The 22,387-nt window shown below is 42.3% G+C and overlaps 2 protein-coding genes across 2 annotated transcripts; one reads left to right on the forward strand and one right to left on the reverse strand.

Moving 5' to 3' along the window:
* Positions 1-553: 553 nt before the first annotated feature.
* LOC139394347 (gastrula zinc finger protein XlCGF17.1-like) lies at positions 554-8,127 on the reverse strand (the record flags this gene model as incomplete). Its single annotated transcript, XM_071142395.1, has 3 exons — positions 7,664-8,127; positions 1,329-1,836; positions 554-668 (listed from the first exon to the last, which is right to left on the reverse strand). Coding segments are annotated over exons 1-3 (1,017 nt in total), but the record flags the coding sequence as incomplete, so codon positions are not given.
* A 5,609-nt stretch (positions 8,128-13,736) lies between these two features.
* On the forward strand, positions 13,737-18,763 carry LOC139394356 (zinc finger protein 180-like; the record flags this gene model as incomplete). The annotated part of the gene is made up of 3 exons (XM_071142404.1): positions 13,737-14,097; positions 17,696-18,380; positions 18,549-18,763. Coding segments are annotated over exons 1-3 (1,261 nt in total), but the record flags the coding sequence as incomplete, so codon positions are not given.
* Between the last annotated feature and the right edge of the window lie 3,624 nt (positions 18,764-22,387).

The following is a 22,387-nucleotide window of genomic DNA, read 5'->3' on the forward strand; positions in this document are numbered from 1 at the left end:
GGCACAGCCAGAAGAGGGCTGGACACCCTTCATAGCCTGGTTCCTCTCTAGGTTTCTTCCTAGATTTTGGCCTTTCTAGGGAGTTTTAACTAGCCACCCTGCTTCTACACCTGCATTGCTTGCTGTTTGGGGTTTTAGGCTGGGTTTCTGTACAGCACTTTGAGATATCAGCTGATGTAAGAAGGGCTATATAAATACATTTGATTTGATCCGACTCTTCCATTTCAGAGCCTGGATTTTCCCCATGAGGCTAATATCCATAACATGTTGAAATCAATTCATAAGGGGGCAAACGTTTAGGCTTCTACATTGTGAAATCATTACAATACTCCTACTACAATGTAAAAAACATTCTACATTGTGACATTAATTCACTGAAATCATGAAACAACTCCTTCATGTATGTATTATCTAATATTTGATCAGAGATCTCTTATCAGATGATCTCTGGTCACAGCTATGAGATTTCAATCCTGTGTGTTCTCTGGTGTAGAGTCAGATGGCCAGATTGACCAAAACTCTTCCCACATTGACCACAGCTATAAGTTTTCTCTCCTGTGTGTGTTCTCTGGTGTAGAGTCAGGTGGCCAGATGTAGCAAATCTCTTCCCACATTGATCACAGCTATGGGGTTTCTCTCCTGTGTGTGTTCTCTGGTGAACTGTCAGACCTTTAGATGTAGTAAAACTACTCCCACATTGAGCACAGCTATAAGGTATCTCTCCTGTGTGTGTTCTCTGGTGAACTGTCAGACCGCTAGACGTAGTAAAACTACTCCCACATTGAGCACAGCTATAAGGTATCTCTCCTGTGTGTGTTCTCTGGTGAACTGTCAGACCGCTAGACGTAGTAAAACTACTCCCACATTGACCACAGCTATAAGGTTTCTCTCCTGTGTGTGTTCTCTGGTGTCGTGTCAGATGGCCAGATTGACCAAAACTCTTCCCTCTCCTGTGTGTATTCTCTGGTGCAAAGTCAGATGGTAAGATCCAACAAACCTCTTCCCACATTGATCACAGCTATAAGGTTTCTCTCCTGTGTGCATTCTCTTGTGCACTCTCAGTTCTCCAGATTGACTAAAACTCCTCCCACATTGACCACAGCTATAAGGTTTCTCTCCTGTGTGTGTTCTCTGGTGAACCGTCAGACCGCTAGATGTAGTAAAACTACTCCCACATTGACCACAGCTATAGGGTTTCTCTCCTGTGTGTGTTCTCTGGTGAACTGTCAGACCGCTAGATGTAGTAAAACTACTCCCACATTGACCTCCCACATTGACCACAGCTATATGATTTCTCTCCTGTGTGTATTCTCTTGTGCACTCTGAGTTCTCCACATTGAATAAAACTCCTCCCACATTGACCACAGCTATAAGGTTTCTCTCCTGTGTGTGTTCTCTGGTGTCGGGTCAGGTGGCCAGATGTAGCAAATCTCTTCCCACATTGATCACAGCTATAGGGTTTCTCTCCTGTGTGTATTCTCTGGTGTATAGTCAGATGGCAAGATTGACCAAACCTCTTCCCACATTGATCACAGCTATATGGTTTCTCTCCTGTGTGTGTTCTCTGGTGTTGAGTCAGAGAGCCAGATGTTGTAAAACTCTTCCCACATTGACCACAGCTGTAAGGTTTCTCTCCTGTGTGTATTCTCTGATGAATTGTAATGCCTGATGAGGTTAATCTCTTCCCACAGTCAGAGCAGCAGTGAGTTCTCTTCACTGTGGGTCTCTGCAGGTGTTTATTGAGGTGTTCTGATCTGGAGAGACCCTTCTCTCCCTCTTCAGCATCATGAGGTTGTTGAGGCTCCCCAGAGGATCCACGATAGTCCCGTATCTCTCCTGTGTGAACAACAAAGTCAGACAGATGATTAAAGGCCCACAACAGCAGAAGTCCACTGTAAAAGGTGATGCCAACAGCGTAGCCATGATGTTGAACAGCAATTGACGTCTGTAATCAATGTTAACATTATTTGACAATTGTCTTAAAATGAGCAAGAAAAGTCATATTTTGTCTTGTTTTCACATTAGTAGTAACATCGATGATTGTAGGCTAGAAATAGGATATTCATGTTGTTGAAACTCTAAACAGTGTGCCAGACGACTTTTGTTCTCCAAGGCCCCCTTCTGTGTTTGCTAAAATTGTGGCACGAGGGCAATTTGATTGCAGAAACTCCTCCCTGCTAATGAGGAAACCGATAGTTATGGATGTACTATATCTGCCTGGAACAAAAATGGTGAGCAAAGATTTTAGTTTTTCACAATGTATTCTGAATATGAATGGGGGAAAACTCCAGGTTGCTTATGAGAGCATTTCACACTACTTTGGATTATACATTTAAGGCTCATTTGAATGTCCTGCTTAATATAATGTTTGCTACAGTAGTATGAATTATGTGTAATTATTGAAGAACCGCGTTAATGACAGTATCCATTTGGGTGTTGTCAATAAAGTTACCATTTAATTTTTTATTTCACCTTTATTTAACCAGGTAGACCAGTGAGATATACTTCCTGTACTACCTGCTGGAGCTCGTGCTATGGGTGGGTGTTGCTATGGTGACCAGTGAGCCGAGTTAAGGCGGCCTAGCAAAGACTTATAGATGACCTGGAGCCAGCGGGTTTGGCGACAAATATGTGATAGCAAACTGGATGCAGTCTGAGTAGAGTGTTGGAGGCTATTTTGTAAATGATATCGCCGAAGTTAAGGATAGGTAGGATAGTCAGTTTTACGAGGGTATGTTTGGCAGCGTGAGTGAAGGAGGCTTTGTTTCGAAATAGGAAGCAAATTGTAGATGCTTAATAGGAGTCTGGAAGGAGAGTTTACAGTCTAACCAGATACCTAGGTATTAGTAGTTGTCCACATATTCTAAGTCAGAACCGTCCAGAGTAGTGATGCTAGTCGGGCGGGCGGTTGCGGGCAGCGATCGGTTGAAGAGCATGCATTTAGTTTAACTTGCGTTTAAAAGCAGTTGGAGGCCACAGAAGGAGTGTTGTATGGCATTGAAGCTTGTTTGGAGGTTTGTTAACACATTGTCCAAAGAAGGGCCAGATGTATACAGAATGGTGTCATCTGACTAGAGGTGGATCAAGGAATCACCCGCAGCAAGAGCGACATCGTTGATATATACAGAGTCGGCCCGAGAATTGAACCCTGTGGTAACTCCATAAAGACTGCCAGAGGTCCGGACAACAGGCCAGGTTGATGAAGACGGCTGCACAGTACTGTCTTTTATCGATGGCGGAAATTATATTGTTTAGTACCTTGAGCGTGGATGAGGTGCACCTTTGACCAGCTCGGAAACCGGATTGCACTGCGGAGAAGGTACGGTGGGATTCGAAATGGTCAGTGATCTGTTTGTTAACTTGGCTTTCGAAGACTTTAGAAAAGGAAGGACAGGATGGATGTAACAGTTTGGGTCAAGAGTATCACCCCCTTTGAAGAGGGGGATGACTGTGGAAGAGAGGTTGAACAGACTAGTAATAGGGGTTGCAACAATGGCGGCAGATCATTTTAGAAAGAGGGTCCAGATTGTCTTGCCCAGCTGATTTGTATGGGAACAGGATTTGCAGCTCTTTCAGAACATCAGCTATCTGGATTTGGGTGAAGGAGAAGCTGGGGAGGCTTGGGCAAGTAGCTGCGGGGGATGCGGAGCTGTTGGTTGGGGTAGCCAGGAGGAAAGCATGGCCAGCCGTAGAGAAATGCTTATTGAAATTCTCGATTATCGTGGATTTATCGGTGGTGACAGTGTTTCTTAGCCTCATTGCAGTGGGCAGCTGGGAGGAGGTGCTCTTATTCTCAATGGACTTTACAGTGTCACAAAACTTTTTGGAGTTAGAGCTACAGGATGCAAATTTCTGTTTAAAAAAGCTAGCCTTTGCTTTCCTAACTGACTGTGTGTATTGGTTCCTGACTTCTCTAATAAAGTTGCATATCGCGGGGACTATTCGACGCTAGTGCAGTAGGCCACAGGACGTATTTGTGCTGGTCAAGAGCAGTCTGGTCTGGAGTGAACCAAGGGCTATATCTGTTCCTAGTTGTACATTTTTTAAAGGGGCATGCTTATTTAAGGTGGTGAGGAAATTACAATTAATGAACAATCAGGCATCCCCTACTGAAGGGATGAGGTCAATATCCTTCCAGGATACCCGGGCCAGGTCGATTAGAAAGGCCTGCTTGCAGAAGTGATTTTGTCTACAGATTTAGGGTTGTTCCTGGTGGGTTCCTTGAAAATGTGTGTGAGATTGAGGGCATCTAGCTTGGATTGTAGGACGGCCGGGGTGTTAACCTCACTAGGGTAGGGGGCACTATTTTCACCTCCGGATGAAAGTAAACTTGGTAGATTTGGATAGAAAACACTTTAAATTTTCCAAAATTTTCCAAAACTGTTAAAATAGCCTACAAATAGCCTACACCTACTGTGTCTGTCCAGAACTCATTGGAGCAGGAAACTGAGGGCCTAGAATATTGTATACAATGGTGCAAGCTTGCTATACGAGTTTCCTGACCCAGTTGATAGTTGATACAATGTTTCAAGTTTGTTGTAGACAGGCCATTTATCGGGATATTTTCTACCTGCAGAAAGCAATGTTTTTATTTGTTGGCTTTTTTGTTGTAGGCTTTTTTTTTTTACATAGTTGGCAATGGCAATAAAAGTTACTTTTAGATATCTATAATTTTCATTTAGATTTAGATAGAATGTAGATTAATCACAGACAATAATTTTGAGATACTATTATAAATTAAATGAAACTGTTCCACGAAAATGTGCATATGAAAATCATAACTGGCACACAGATTGGTAGAAATGGTCAGATACATTTGCACTCCAACTGGAAAAGGTTGCATACTGCTGGTGTAGTCTATTACTAGTCTATCTATCTGTAGTCTATTAGTCTATTACTGCAAACTTCAGGAGCAGAACGGCAGAATTTACAAAGTCCAGCAGCGGAGGGGGGGGGGGCTCCCTCCGGTCAGGTTATGTTGACGAGCGGCTCCCTCCGGTCAGGTTGTGTTGACGAGCGGCTCCCTCCGGTCAGGTTGTGTTGACGAGCGGCTCCCTCCGGTCAGGTTGTGTTGACGAGCGGCTCCCTCCGGTCAGGTTGTGTTGACGAGCGGCTCCCTCCGGTCAGGTTGTGTTGACGAGCGGCTCCCTCCGGTCAGGTTGTGTTGACGAGCGGCTCCCTCCGGTCAGGTTGTGTTGACGAGCGGCTCCCTCCGGTCAGGTTGTGTTGACGAGCGGCTCCCTCCGGTCAGGTTGTGTTGACGAGCGGCTCCCTCCGGTCAGGTTGTGTTGACGAGCGGCTCCCTCCGGTCAAGTTGTGTTGACGAGCGGCTCCCTCCGGTCAGGTTATGTTGACGAGCGGCTCCCTCCGGTCAGGTTCTGTTGACGAGCGGCTCCCTCCGGTCAGGTTCTGTTGACGAGCGGCTCCCTCCGGTCAGGTTGTGTTGACGAGCGGCTCCCTCCGGTCAGGTTGTGTTGACGAGCGGCTCCCTTCGGTCAGGTTATGTTGACGAGCGGCTCCCTCCGGTCAGGTTGTGTTGACGAGCGGCTCCCTCCGGTCAGGTTGTGTTGACGAGCGGCTCCCTCCGGTCAGGTTGTGTTGACGAGCGGCTCCCTTCGGTCAGGTTATGTTGACGAGCGGCTCCCTCCGGTCAGGTTGTGTTGACGAGCGGCTCCCTCCGGTCAGGTTGTGTTGACGAGCGGCTCCCTCCGGTCAGGTTGTGTTGACGAGCGGCTCCCTCCGGTCAGGTTGTGTTGACGAGCGGCCCCCTCCGGTCAGGTTGTGTTGACGAGCGGCTCCCTCCGGTCAGGTTGTGTTGACGAGCGGCTCCCTCCGGTCAGGTTGTGTTGACGAGCGGCTCCCTCCGGTCAGGTTGTGTTGACGAGCGGCTCCCTCCGGTCAAGTTGTGTTGACGAGCGGCTCCCTCCGGTCAGGTTGTGTTGACGAGCGGCTCCCTCCGGTCAGGTTGTGTTGACGAGCGGCTCACTCCGGTCAAGTTGTGTTGACGAGCGGCTCCCTCTAGTTATGACGTCGAGTAATTTGTGTGTCTTAATTATTTAATTAAAAAGAATGCTTCACTTCACTAGGGTAGGGGACAGCATTCAGAATTTTGGATCAAAAGCGTGCCTAAATTAAACTACCTGCTACTCAGGCCGAGAAGCTAGGATATGAATATAATTACTAGATTTGGATAGAAAATATAAAGTTTCCAAAACTGTTAAAATAATGTCTGTGAGTATAACAGAACTGATATGACAGGCGAAAACCTGAGGAAAATCCATCCAGGAAGTACTATTATTATGAAAGGCTGTTTTTCCATTGAAAGCCTATCCACCATTCAAAGACTTAGGACCCAGGTCACGATCTCTATGGCTTCATCTACATGTGGTCATTCTTTAGGCATTGTTTCAGGCTTTTACTCTGAAAAATGAGGGAGATCCACCATAATTTGCAAATAAATTCAGAAAAAAATCCTACAGTGTGATTTCTGGATTTTATTTCTCATTTTGTCTGTCATAGTTGAAGTGTACCTATGATGAAAATTACAGGCCTCATCTTTTTAAGTGGGAGAACTTGCACAATTGGTGGCTGACTAAATACTTGTTTGCCCCACTGTACATCCTAGAAACCTGGTTAAACTATCATTATGACATCATGGATGAATTCTAGAATATACTATATAGCCTAGAAACTTGGTTAAACTATCATTATGACATCATGGATGAATTCTAGAATATACTATATATCCTAGAAACCTGGTTAAACTATCATTATGACATCATGGATGAATTCTAGAATATACTATATAGCCTAGAAAACTGGTTAAATTATCAATATGACCTCATGGATGGCCAGTCCTTGTATTCATAGTGTATTGAATTCAGGGGGTAGCCCTGAGCTGAACTCAAACCTGGGTCCAGCGACTGTCAAATCAACACCTTATAACTGTTACGCCAAGATGTCTGAACTTCTTGACGAGGTCGCTAGGTGTTGGGTTAAGGTTTCTTCAATATCGTTCTCTATGAATTTGAGAGTGGTTACACTTCTCCTTCCCCCATCCCTCAGCTGTTAACCAAGTCTATGGGCAGCCATTTTGTTGCTGTTTAAAAAAAAAAAACACACAAAACCCAGCAATTTGCAGTACAAACAATAACAAATCTGTCATTCCACCACTATTTTGGTAATAAAAGATTATGGGGTTGGAGAAATGTAACTACAGACAGACCTATGGATGCAAGGACTGACCATCCATGATATCAACATTATAGTTTTAACCATGTTGAGGCGGCAGCCTAGCCTAGTGGTTAGAGCGTTGGACTAGTAGGTTGCAAGTTCATATCCCCGAGCTGACATGGTACAAATCTGTCAATTAACCCACTTCCTAGTCCGTTATTGAAAATAATAATTTGTTCTTAACTGCTATACAGTGTTGATTTACATTGTTTCTAAACATTATAGTAAAAAAAGCTTATTTGGGGTTCTGATGGGGTACAACAGTTGAACTCAGCTCATGAGGCATGTGTTATATTCTTCAAGAATCAATGGCTGTAAATAAATCATTTAAAAGTCACAATATGGATGTAGCAAATGCAGATTTCCGCCTTAACACCAAACATCAGTTCAACTGCAGAGTTTGTGCCTCTGTTTTTAAGACAGTACTTACCAGTGTTAATCAGGGAACGGTTTCTAAAAACCATCTTATGGCTAAATTCATCGTTAGAACCATTGGATGCCTTAAGATGCGTTTGGGAAACCGGGCCCAGATATCCAGGTTCCTCCTCTTCTTCCTCCTCCTTTTTCGATGTAAAAGTCATCTCCTCCCCCTCCTCTTTCACGCCATAAACTGCATCATCCTCCTCTTTCACTCTGAACGCGTCCTCCTCTTCTTTCACAGTAACGGCCCCACTCCCTACTTCTTGTTTTACTGTGATATCTTCCTCGTCTTTCACTCTGAACGCGTCCTCCTCTTCTTTCACAGTAACGGCCCCACTCCCTACTTCTTGATTTACTGTGATATCCTTCTCTTCATTAGAAGGAGAGTAGCTTTGTGACCGCATGGTCGGGGATGTTACCTAGCTAGGCTAATGCTAACTTAACCAGCCCGCTAGCTGACTAATAACAACAACACCATAAATATGAAATTAAATCGGATAACTAACTAGACGACAGAAGTAGGTTTAAAACACAGTGGCTAATATGTGCTACTGAGTTTGTTTGCCAGTGTAACGGTGTAACGAAGTTACATGTGTAAAATATTTGTATCCTCTATTTAACTAGGCAATTCAGTTAAGAACAGTGCCTTAGACCGCTGCCCCGCTCGTGTGATAAAGGTATGGGATTCTGGGTAATCCACAGCAGATTTATGGAGAACTTGAAAATTGAGTGGTCCTGGGATAGAAAGGTATAAAATTGACATTACATCATAAAATCCACGTTTTAAATCATACATTAGCAATTTATGTTTTAGTAACTACTGTTGTTGGTTTGGTGTCAAGTCAGCCTCTCTTTATATGTTATTTGCCAAATCTCTGTTTTCCATGTGGGTTTTATGCTAAAGATCCCTCTTTCAAGTTGGTATCTAACTGGAAAATGCATCTTCTTTTAGGAGTGCTATTTTTACCCTGTTCACTACTGATCGTTCATCCACACTGTGTGTCTCATCAATGCAGCTCATTTATGACAAATGTATAAAGTATATGTTTTATAAACTCATGAACACCAGCCCGTTTCTCAGCCCGGTTTTGTTAGTTTAGGTGTATTATACTTCTTCGCCACCAGAGGGGGACTTTGAGTAATATTTCAGGTTAATTTGATAATTTTTTGATACTAAAATGGATGACAGTTTATTCTGATGTAGTGAATATGAGACACATGGAAATAATGTATTTATATTTATTATAGTAAATTAGGAATTAGTAGCAATTGTTAAATCCACTATACGATCAATAACGTTGATAGACATTTCAACTGTTTTTTTTGTTAGTATATTACAGGGCAGATTAATGTAGAATTGCTGTGGGAGTGGTATTTATATCCCGTTACTACTGATCATTCATCCATACTGTGTGTGTCCCATCATTGCAGCTTTGGAAATAAATTAACTATCCATCCATTGCACCTTCCTGTGTTGACTCACTGACTTGAGAGACGGGACCAGGAAGGTCACACTAGGTCGATATCAAGCTCAAGCTTGCAAACGTTAAACACACCTCCATCTCCATTAACTTCATCACACCTGCCCAGAACCACGAGAACACACCTCCATCTCCATGAACCACATCACACCTGCCCATACCCACTAGAACACACCTCCATCTCCACCTGCCCAGACCCACAAGAACACACCTCCATCTCCATTATCTACATCAAACCTGCCCAGACCCACTAGAACACACACCCGTCTCCATTAACTACATCACACCTGCCCAGACCCACTAGAACACACCTCCATCTCCATTAACTACATCACACCTGCCCAGACCCACTAGAACACACCTCCATCTCCATTAACTACATCACACCTGCCCAGACCCACTAGAACACACCTCCATCTCCATTAACTACATCACACCTGCCCAGACCCACTAGAACACACCTCCATCTCCATTAACTACATCACACCTGCCCAGACCCACTAGAACACACCTCCATCTCCATTAACTACATCACACCTGCCCAGACCCACTAGAACACACCTCCATCTCCATTAACTACATCAAACCTGCCCAGACCCACTAGAACACACCCCCATCTCCATTAACTACATCACACCTGCCCAGACCCACTAGAACACACCCCCATCTCCATTAACTACATCACACCTGCCCAGACCCACTAGAACACACCCCCATCTCCATTAACTACATCACACCTGCCCAGACCCACTAGAACACACCTCCATCTCCATTAACTACATCACACCTGCCCAGACCCACTAGAACACACCTCCATCTCCATTAACTACATCACACCTGCCCAGACCCACTAGAACACACCTCTACCTCCATTAACTACATCACACCTGCCCAGACCCACTAGAACACACCTCCATCTCCATTAACTACATCACACCTGCCCAGACCCACTAGAACACACCTCTACCTCCATTAACTACATCACACCTTCCCAGACCCACTAGAACACACCTCCATCTCCATTAACTACATCACACCTGCCCAGACCCACTAGAACACACCCCCATCTCCATTAACTACATCACACCTGCCCAGACCCACTAGAACACACCTCTACCTCCATTAACTACATCACACCTGCCCAGACCCACTAGAACACACCTCCATCTCCATTAACTACATCACACCTGCCCAGACCCACTAGAACACACCTCCATCTCCATTAACTACATCACACCTGCCCAGACCCACTAGAACACACCTCCATCTCCATTAACTACATCACACCTGCCCAGACCCACTAGAACACACCTCTACCTCCATTAACTACATCACACCTGCCCAGACCCACTAGAACACACCTCCATCTCCATTAACTACATCACACCTGCCCAGACCCACTAGAACACACCCCCATCTCCATTAACTACATCACACCTGCCCAGACCCACTAGAACACACCCCCATCTCCATTAACTACATCACACCTGCCCAGACCCACTAGAACACACCTCCATCTCCATTAACTACATCACACCTGCCCAGACCCACTAGAACACACCTCCATCTCCATTAACTACATCACACCTGCCCAGACCCACTAGAACACACCTCTACCTCCATTAACTACATCACACCTGCCCAGACCCACTAGAACACACCTCCATCTCCATTAACTACATCACACCTGCCCAGACCCACTAGAACACACCTCTACCTCCATTAACTACATCACACCTTCCCAGACCCACTAGAACACACCTCCATCTCCATTAACTACATCACACCTGCCCAGACCCACTAGAACACACCCCCATCTCCATTAACTACATCACACCTGCCCAGACCCACTAGAACACACCTCTACCTCCATTAACTACATCACACCTGCCCAGACCCACTAGAACACACCTCCATCTCCATTAACTACATCACACCTGCCCAGACCCACTAGAACACACCTCCATCTCCATTAACTACATCACACCTGCCCAGACCCACTAGAACACACCTCCATCTCCATTAACTACATCACACCTGCCCAGACCCACTAGAACACACCTCTACCTCCATTAACTACATCACACCTGCCCAGACCCACTAGAACACACCTCCATCTCCATTAACTACATCACACCTGCCCAGACCCACTAGAACACACCCCCGTCTCCAGCGCCGCATCAGCACCATTTTATTTCTCTCCGTCGCCCACTCACTTTCAACTTTTTATTTTCTTTCTTGCAGACAGACGGATCAAAAGTCATTTTACATTGTATAACTGTACTTCTGACAGACAACTTTCTAACTCCTCCCATAACTTTATGACGTCATAACATTCCCAGAAGGATTATTGAGTCATTGTTAGTTTTACACGTAAGACATGACTCTGCCGTTGTGCTGTAGAATTTGTGAATGTTATCCAAATCCATTAAATGAGACAAGTTACCAGACAGGACATATTGCTGATGCTCTTCCCATTGATAACCTGAATGACAATTAACTTGTGGGCGGTGGTGGTGATGACGGCCTATTGGATGATGTCGTCCATCGGGATTCCCCCCAAGAAAGAAGACGCTCTGGATTGATCACTGGGGTCAGATGTGAAGGAGGAGGTTGATCAACAGGAGTCAGATGTGAAGGAGGAGGTTGGTCATCAGGAGTCAGATGTGATGGAGGAGGTTGATCATCAGGAGTCAGATGTGAAGGAGGAGGTTGATCATCAGGAGTCAGATGTGAAGGAGGAGGTTGATGACCAGGAGTCAGATGTGAAGGAGGAGGTTGATCATCAGGAGTCAGATGTGAAGGAAGAGGTTGATAATTACGAGTCAGATGTGAAGGAGGAGGTTGATCATCAGGAGTCAGATGTGAAGGAGGAGGTTGATGACCAGGAGTCAGATGTGAAGGAGGAGGTTGATCATCAGGAGTCAGATGTGAAGGAGGAGGTTGATCATTAGTGAACCTCTAGGATTGTGGCTGGGCTGGCGTTTCCACTTTCAGCGTGGTCATATATTTTTGATACATTGAATGTTGATATTTTGAACCTATGTTATATATTTGTACCTCCTGTTTCAGGAAGTGATGTCACTGAGTACTGCCCCTATATATACCGTGCATTCGGAAAGTATTCAGACCCTTTAACTTTTTACACATTTTGTTACTTTACAGCCTTATTCTGACATGGATTAAATCATTTTTCCCCTCATCAATGTACACACAATACCCAATAATGACATCACAATACCCCATAATGACATCACAATACCCCCATAATGACATCACAATACCCCAAAATGACATCACAATACCCCATAATGAAAAAGCAAAAACAGGTTTTTATAAATGATACATGAAAAAATATGATTTTCTTTCAAAAACAAGAACATTTCTATGTGACCTCAAACTTTTGAACGGTAGCATACCTCTCTACATGATGTTAAACCATGTAGGAGCAGTATAGACCTAGTCTTTTCATTATATACATCTATGTATTGTTACACCATGTAGGAGCAGTATAGACCTAGTCTGTTCATTATATACATCTACATGATGTATTGTTATACCATGTAGGAGCAGTATAGACCTAGTCTGTTCATTATATACATCTACATGATTTATTGTTACACCAACAATAAAAGGGAAATGATATTATTTTATACTGATACAATTGAAAAAGATAATGACATTAAAATGTTTTATGAGATTAGAGAACACATTGGGTGGGATCTTAGACCATTCCTCCATACAGAATCTCTCCAGGTCTTTGATTTATTTAGTCTACGCTTATGGACTGCCCTGTTCAATTCAAACCACAGATGTTCAAGGGAGTTCAAGTCCGAAGACTGAGATGGCCATGGAAAATGTTGATTTTGTGCCCAAGTAACCATCTCTTTGTGGATGATGATGTGTCTTGCTGGAAGATCCACTTATGGCCAAGTGTCAGCCTCCTAGCAGAGAGGTATCCAGGTTTTGGGCTAAAATATCCTGGTAGTGGGTAAAGTTTATTTATTTATTTCATACAGTAATTTTTGCTCATCTTTATCAAGGGTATCAATAACTAGGTGCTTTTTTTGAAATCTAGTTATTTGACTGAATCAGAAATATAGATGTGGAGTTGATGTAGAGTTTGTTTTAGAATCTCATAAAAAAACTGAACTAATCAAACAACACTTGTTGCTCTTTGTACGTGTTGATATAATATTCTTATTAAATGGAGAGGAAAAAAATGTTTATCTAAACTGCTTTATAATATAATTCAATGAAGAAGAAAAAAAGTTTTCACTCCTCAACTGCGTTTCCTCCCTCCAGACAGCAGATGGCGATATGTGACTTTCAGGCGATGTTTCTACTGTGACGTATAATCTAGTGGACGGAACGCTTCTTCAACAACTGCAGCCACCTCGGTAGCTCGCTGGACAACAAAGTCGGAACATTCAAGCTCTTTAGACAATTTACTGGTTTATTTAACACTATGATTTAAACATACTTATGTGTAAACAACTAGTTACCTCATTTAATGTAATATTTACGTTGTAAGTCAATTAGCTGTCTGGTCAAGTTAGCACTAGTCTAATCGCTAATGCTAACTAGCTGTTACCCCCGACCATGAGTTCACTAAGCTACTCTCCTCCTGATAAAGAAGAGAAGATCTGCTGGACGGAGAAAGAAGCTCTCGTCAAAGAGGAGGCTGTTACAATACAAGAACAAGTAGAGGGTGAGGCTGTTACTGTGAAAGAGGTGGAGGAAGACGTTTCAGTGAAAGACGAGGAAGACGCGTTCAGAGTGAAAGAGGAGGAGGAGGATGTTACAGTAAAAGAAGAGGAGGATGCAGGTTTTGGAGAGAAGGAGGTTACTGTGACAGTGAAAGAAGATGAAGACGTTTTTTTAAGGAAGGACGAAGAGGGGGAGATTACTGTCACATTAGAGGAGGACGAAGAAGAGAAGACTGGAGAACTGATTAACACCAGTAAGTACAGTGAGTACTATCTTATAAAACAGGGACATTGATCTGATTAACACCAGTGAAATACATTGATCTGATTAACACCAGTAAATACAGTGATCTTATAAAACAGGGACATTGATCTGATTAACACCAGTAAGTACAGTGAGTACTATCTTATAAAACAGGGACATTGATCTGATTAACACCAGTAAATACAGTGAGTACTATCTTATAAAACAGGGACACAAACTCTGCAGTTGTTGAACTAATGTGTGAATTTTAAAAGGGCGTTCTACTCTTGAATATGTTTTTGTATTGTATGAATTGTTCATGACGTCCTCCAGTGATTTTTAACTTTTCCTATTGAAAAGTGATAAACAAATACACTAAAGGGAAACAAAATAAATGTTTTGAGCAAAATAGTGTTTTTTTAGACAACTGGAAACTAGAAGGAGTGAGTGATGTCATAGTAAGGTATTTAAGGAGTTGGCTTGATGGGAAGTCGTGATGTCATCCAATAGGCGACTGACCTTCATGTGAAATTCATTATTCTTTTTAAAATCCTTCCTGTTCTGTCAAGTCGGTTTTTGATCTAGAAAGCCATTTTCAAGTCTTACCAGAGACTTTCAATACGATTTAAGTCCAAACTGTAACTAGGCCACCCAGGAACATTCAATGTCATCTTGGTAAGCTCCTCCAGTGTAGATTTGGCCTTGTGGTTTAGGTTATTGTCCTGTTAGTACATTTTTTGGGAGTCAGATCTCTGAAATGCACTCTACCTACTTAACATTTAGTGTCTCCTTATGTTACGCTGGGAAAACAGTTTTCATGGGCACAGAAATTATAAATAATTTGAGTTTGCAAAATCCAGTGGTTCTAACCAAGAGTCACCTTAACTTTATTGACCCAAATAACTTTATTAACACCCAAATCAATACTGTCACTTACGCGGTTCTTCAATAATTACACATCATTCTTAATACTGTAGCTGTTTAGTTACAGTCACATGTTCAACTATCATCAGCTGATCCAGGAAATAATTTTCTGAATTCCAGTCAAATGACAAACATCACGACATGCAACAACAACCAAAGTGCTTCTTCATTCATTACTCTGGTAAAGACAGTTATGCCGTGCTCCATGTTGGATCCAACATCCCTAACAAATTGGTGTTTATAATGTGTTATTGTCTGCTTGATTTACAGTAGGGTCTCGTTAGTCTGTTTGGACACAGAGATACTTAGCTCATAATGTGTAGAGCACTGTTCAGGACATTTAGAATGACAACACATTACAGAGTAGCTTAGTGGGATTATTGACAAAATTATCTGGTGATCAGGTTATGAAATGTCATGACAAAGACATTTTAGTTTCCATGTATCACCTGAAATATGAAATGATTTATAGTCCTAGGTCTATGTTGTTGTTACGTGAAGTTATGGGTCCTACAGTAGGTCTATGTTATTGTTAGGTGAAGTTATGGGCCCTACAGTAGGTCTATGTTGTTGTTAGGTGAAGTTATGGGGCCTACAGTAGGTCTATGTTATTGTTAGTGAAGTTATGGGTCCTACAGTAGGTCTCAGAGTGTTTTGTGCGTAAAAGACAAATGCGGCCATTGTTTCTCTCTTTCCTACTAAGAAGCCACCAGGTCCCGGTTGATATATTATCGAATAGATATTTGAAAAACAACTTGAGGATTGATTATAAACAACGTTTGCCATGTTCCTGTTGCTATTATGGAGCTAATTTGGAATATTTTTCTGCGAAGTCATCACCGCAATTTCTGGTCGAATTCTCAGCCAAACGTGAAGAACTAACAGAGTTATTTCGGCTACAAAAATAATATTTTTGGAAAAAAATAACATTTGCTATCTAACTGGGAGTTTCGTGAGTGAAAACATCCAAAGCTCATCAAAGGTAAACGATTTAATTTGATTGCTTTTCTGATTTTCGTGACCAGATTGCCTGCTGCTAACTGGACAAAATGCTATGCTAGGCTATCGATAAACTTACACAAATGCTTGTCTTGCTGGCTGTAAAGCATATTTTCAAAATCTGAGATGACAGGGTGATTAACAAAAGGCTAAGCTGTGTTTGAATATATTTCACTTGTGATTTCATGAATATTAATATTTTCTAGTAAGATTTTTTGTCCGTTGCGTTATGCTACTTAGTGTCAGTTGATGACAATTCTCCCGGGTCCGGGATGGGTAGATCCAAGAGTTAACAAACCTCCAAACAAGCTTCAATGCCATATAACACTCATTCTGTGGCCTCCAACTGCTCTTAAACACAAGTAAAACTAAATGCATGCTCTTTAACCGATCGCTGCCCGCACCCGCCCGCCTGACTAGCATCACTACTCTGGACGGTTCTGACTTATAATGGCTGGCCCTCGCTACATATTCGTCACCAAACCCACTGGCTCCAGGTCATCTATAAGTCTTTGCTAGGGAAAGCTCCCCCTTAACTCTGCTCACTGGTCACCATAGCAACACCCACCCATAGTACGTGCTCCAGGAGGTATATCTCACTGGTCATCCCCAAAGCCAACACCTCTTTGGCCGCCTTTCCTTCCAGTTCTCTGCTGCCAAAGACTGGAACGAATTGCAAAAATCGCTGAAGTTGGAGACTTACATCTCCCTCACTAACTTTAAGCATCAGCTATCTGAGCAGCTTACCAATCGCTGCAGCTGTACATAGCCCATCTGTAAATAGCCCATCCAACTGCCTACCACGTCCCCATGTTTTTATTTACTTTTTTGCACACCAGTATTTCTACTTGCACATCATCATCTGCACATGTATCACTCCAGTGATAATTTGCTAAATTGTAATTACTTCTCTACTGTGGCCTATTTATTGCCTTACCTCCTTACTCCATTTGCACACACTGTATATAGATTTTTCTATTGTGTTATTGACTGCATGTTTGTTTATTCCACGTGTAACTCTGTTGTTTTTTTGTCACACTGCTATGCTTTATCTTGGCCAGGTCGCAGTTGTAAATGAGAACTTGTTCTCAACTAGCCTACCTGTTTAAATAAAGGTGAAATAAAAAATAGAATCTTTACTTTCTTGACACCCAAAAGGATACTGTCATTAACGCGGTTCTTCAATAATTACACATAGTTCATAATACTGTAGCAAACATTATATTAAACAGGACATTCAATCGAGCCTTACAATTAACATCTAAAGCAGTGTGAAAATGACTCATTAGCAACCTGGAAATGGAGGTTACTCCCCTGAGTTTTCCCCCATTCATATTCAGAATACATTGTGAAAAACTAAAATCTTTGCTCACCATTTTTGCTCCAGGCAGATATAGTACATCCATAACTATCGGTTTCCTCATTAGCAGGGAGGAGTTTCTGCAGTCACATTGCCCTCGTGCTGCAATTTTAGCCTACAATCATGGATGTTACTTCTAATATGAAAACAAGACAAAATATGACTATTCTTGCTCGTTTTAAGACAATTGTCAAATAATTTTAACATTCATTACAGATGTCAATTGTTGTACAACATCATGGCTATGCTGTTGGCATCACCTTTTATACTGGATTACCGCTGTTGTGGGCCTTTAATCATCTGTCTGACTTTGTTGTTCACACAGGAGAGAGACGTGACTATCGTGGATCCTCTGGGGAGCCTCAACAACCTCATGATGCTGAAGAGGCAGAGAATAGTCTCTCCAGATCAGAACACCTCAATAAACACCCACAGAGACCCACAGGGAAGAGAACTCACTGCTGCTCTGACTGTGGGAAGAGATTCACTTCATCAGGCATTAAAATTCATCAGAGAACACACACAGGAGAGAAACCTTATAGCTGTGGTCAATGTGGGAAGAGTTTTTCTGCCTCTAGCACTCTGACTGTACACCAGAGAACACACACAGGAGAGAAACCTTTTAGCTGTGGTCAATGTAGGAAGAGTTTTACTACATCCAGCACTCTGACTGAACACCAGAGAATACACACAGGAGAGAAACCTTATAGTTGTGGTCAATGTGGGAAGTGTTTTACTTCATCTGGCTCTCTGACTCAACACCAGAGAACACACACAGGAAATAAACCTTATAGCTGTGATCAATGTGGGAAGAGTTTTGGTGGATCTGGAGAGCTGACAGTGCACCAGAGAACACACACAGGAGAGAAACCTTATAGCTGTGGTCAATGTGGGAAGAGTTTTACTACATCTGGCCATCTGACTCGACACCAGAGAATTCACACAGGAGAGAAACCTTATATCTGTGGTGAGTGTGGGAAGAGTTTCAGTACATCTAGCACTCTGACTGTACACCATAGAACACACACAGGAGAGAAACCTTTTAGCTGTGGTCAATGTAGGAAGAGTTTTTCTTCATCTAGCTCTCTGACTGAACACCAGAGAATACACACAGGAGAGAAACCTTATAGCTGTGGTCAATGTGGGACGTGTTTTACTACATCTGGCTCTCTGACTCAACACCAGAGAATACACACAGGAGAGAAACCTTATAGCTGTAATCAATGTGGGAAGGGTTTTATTCGATCTGTCCACCTGACTCAACACCAGAGAACACACACAGGAGAGAAACCTTATAGCTGTAATCAATGTGGGAAGGGTTTTGGTCAATCTGGAGAGCTGACAGTGCACCAGAGAAAACACACAGGAGATAAACCTTATAGCTGTGGTCAATGTGGGAAGAGATTTGCTTCATCTGGCTCTCTGACTCTTCACCAGAGAACACACACAGGATTGAAATCTCATAGCTGTGACCAGAGATAATCTGATAAATGATCTCTGATCAAATATTAGAAAATACATACATGAAGTAGTTGTTTCATGATTTCAACGAATTAATGTCACAATGTAGAATATTTTAACATTGTTTTAGGGTTATTTTAATAGTCTCAATGTAGAAGCCTAAACGTTTGCCCCCTTATCAATTGATTTCAACATAATTTGGATATTAGCCTCAGGGGAAAAATCCAGGCTCTGAAATGGAAGAGATTGATTGGTGTCACCTCGTTAGTCAGTATGTGTTACACCTGTGCTGGCTTGTCCATCTCATTAGTAGGAAGGTGTTTCACCTGAGCTGGTCCAGGTTCTATTTAAGTGTGTCTGGCCCAGTGCTCCAGTTGTCTTGATAGATGTGGAGAGTCAACACCTTTTTGGTTTGCGTCCTGTCTTTAAGTTTGTTGTGGGTTTTTCTTTTGTTTGCCTCTTCTTGGGCAGATTTAGTGGGTCTCATGGTGGGTGTCTTTCATATCCCAGTTGTTGTTACTAGTCAACTTTCAGTGGACACTGAGAGCAAAACTGCAACATTATGTTATTGTACTTTTATTGTATCAAATGGTTGTGTTATGCAACAGAATAGAGGGTTCTTAGAACTATTGTGTCTGTGTGTTCTACTGAGGATGGGCCTCTGGGAGATAACACTGACAGGAGATTTACAATGTCTTTTGTGTGATAAAACCTAAAGAGGCCGCATTCCAGAGCATGAGTTAATGTTTCTGTTCTCTATGGTACCAGGGAGAGATTACCCCAGGGCCAGACCCTGGTCTCCACACAGAGTACTGTTTTTACAGCAGATATTGTCTGCTGTGAATTATAAGTATCTTTCATACGAATCTTAACCTTGTGACCCATCTATACATCTGCTGTTCGTCATGTAGATTGAAAGGGGTGTATCTTGGCTATAAAAGACCTTTGTACTTTTGTCTCGGGGCTCTCAATGAGTAGTCTGGGGGTGATTCATCGACCAGCAATCATTATCGTAGAGCATTCAATTGATTCACTTTATGTATGCGTTGTATTGACTTGCTCCCTTAAGTGAATAAAGATTTAGCTTAAGAAAAACTCTGACTTGCGTGATAAGTTTGTTTCCTCATTTGATATTAAAGAAATTAACCACATTTGGGGATGTTAATCTTCATTTGGTGACCGCTCCTGACGACCTGGGTAAATGGTACACCAGGGATCCCTCTAACTTGAGATCTCAGGGACACCACACTTTGGGAACGGCGCAGATGGAGCACCTGGAGCACCTTTGATCTGAGAGGCAGCGAGGCGAGTGGATACCACATCTCAAACCTAGTTTAAATAAAAAGAGGTGATCTAAACACGCTAAGTGTAGTTTTTATAAAAGCCTCGTAAACAGGACCGAGGCAGTAGGCTCTGAGTGTGTTTTCCTGTGTGAGGGGGAACCTTGGAGGTGTAAACAGGGCCCAGTCAGTAGGCTCTGAGTGTGTTTTCCTGTGTGAGGGGGAACCTTGGAGGTGTAAACAGGGCCCAGTCAGTAGGCTCTGAGTGTGTTTTCCTGTGTGAGGGGGGCACCTTGTAGGTGTAAACAGGGCCGAGGCAGTGGAAGATTATCTGAGAGTCAGTCGACTCAGACACCTATCATTAGTCGGTTGCAGGCGACCTAGAGCCGTCTTGACACTGAATTGATCACAGTGGGGATTGGTGCGGTCTGTAGGGGGGAGGGGCCAGGGTGACTGGGTTCTGTCACAGACCAGCTAGATCTACTGCCTCTACTATATTTTGACAGACGAGCTAGTTATACTGTCTTTATTATATTATGCGAGACCAGCTAGATCTACTTTCTCTACTATATTATGAAAGACCACCTAGATCTACTATCTCTTCTATATTATGACAGACCAGCTAGATCTACTGTCTCTATTATATTATGACAGACCAGCTAGATCAAGTGTCTCTACTATATTATGACAGACCAGCTAGATCTACTGTCTCCTCTATATTATGACAGACCAGCTAGATCTACTGTATCTATTAAATTATGACAGACCAGCTAGATCTACTGTCTCTATTATATTATGACAGACCAGATAGATCTACTGTCTCTACTATATTATGACAGACCAGCTAGATCTACTGTATCTATTATATTATGACAGACCTGCTAGATCTACTGACTCTACTATAGTATGGCAGACCAGCTAGATCTACTGTCTCTATTGTATTAGAACAGACCAGCTAGATCTACATTCTCTACTATAATGTGAAAAACCAGCTAGAACTACTGTCTCTATTATATTATGACAGACCAGCTAGATATACTGTCTCTACTAATTTATGACAGACCAGCTAGATCTACTGTGCGTTCTATAGTATCAAAGACCAGCTAGATCTAATGTCTCTATTACATTATGACAGACCTGCTAGATCTACTGTCTGCACTATATTTTGACAGACGAGCTAGATTGACTGTCTTTATAATTTTATGCGAGACCAGCTAGATCTACCTTCTCTACTATGTTATGATAGACCAGATAGATCTACCTTCTCTGCTATATTACGATAGAGCAGCTAGATCTGCTGTCTCTTCTATTTTATGACAGACCAGCTAGATCTATTATCTCTATTATATTACGCAAGACCAGCTAGATGTACTGTCTGTACTATATTATGACAGACCAGCTAGATCTACTGTATCTATTATATTATGACAGACCAGCTAAATCTAGTGTCTCTACTATATTATGACAGACCAGCAAGATCTACTGTCTCTATTACATTATGACAGACCTGCTAGATCTACTGTCTCTATTATATTATGACAGACCAGATAGATCTACTGTCCCTATTATATTATGACAGATCAGCTAGATCTACTGTCTCTACTATATTATGACAGAGCAACTAGATCTACTGTCTCTACTATATTTTAACAGACCAGCTAGATCTACTCTCTCTAATATATTATGACAGACCAGCTAGATCTACTGTGTCTATTACATTATGACAGACCAGCTAGATCTACTGTATCTTTTATATTATGACAGACCAGCTAGATCTACTGTCTCTATTATATTATGACAGACCAGATATATCTACTGTCTCTACTATATTTTAACAGACCAGCTACATCTACTCTCTCTAATATATTATGAAAGACCAGCCAGATCTACGGTCTCTACTATATGATGACAGACCAGCTAGATCTACTGTCTCTACTATATTATGACAGACCAGCTAGATCTACTGTCTCTATAATATTATGACAGACCAGATATATCTACTCTCTCTAATATATTATGACAGACCAGCTAGATCTGCTGTCTCTATTATATGATGACAGACCAGCTACATCTACTCTCTCTAATATATTATGACAGACCAGCTAGATCTGCTGTCTCTATTATATGATGGCAGACCAGCTACATCTACTCTCTCTAATATATTATGACAGACCAGCTAGATCTACGGTCTCTACTATATGATGACAGACCAGCTAGATCTACTGTCTCTACTATATGATGACAGACCAGCTAGATCTACTGTATAGATTATATTA

The sequence above is a fragment of the Oncorhynchus clarkii genome, unplaced genomic scaffold (genome assembly GCF_045791955.1).
Source record: "Oncorhynchus clarkii lewisi isolate Uvic-CL-2024 unplaced genomic scaffold, UVic_Ocla_1.0 unplaced_contig_399_pilon_pilon, whole genome shotgun sequence".
Lineage (NCBI taxonomy): Eukaryota > Metazoa > Chordata > Actinopteri > Salmoniformes > Salmonidae > Oncorhynchus > Oncorhynchus clarkii.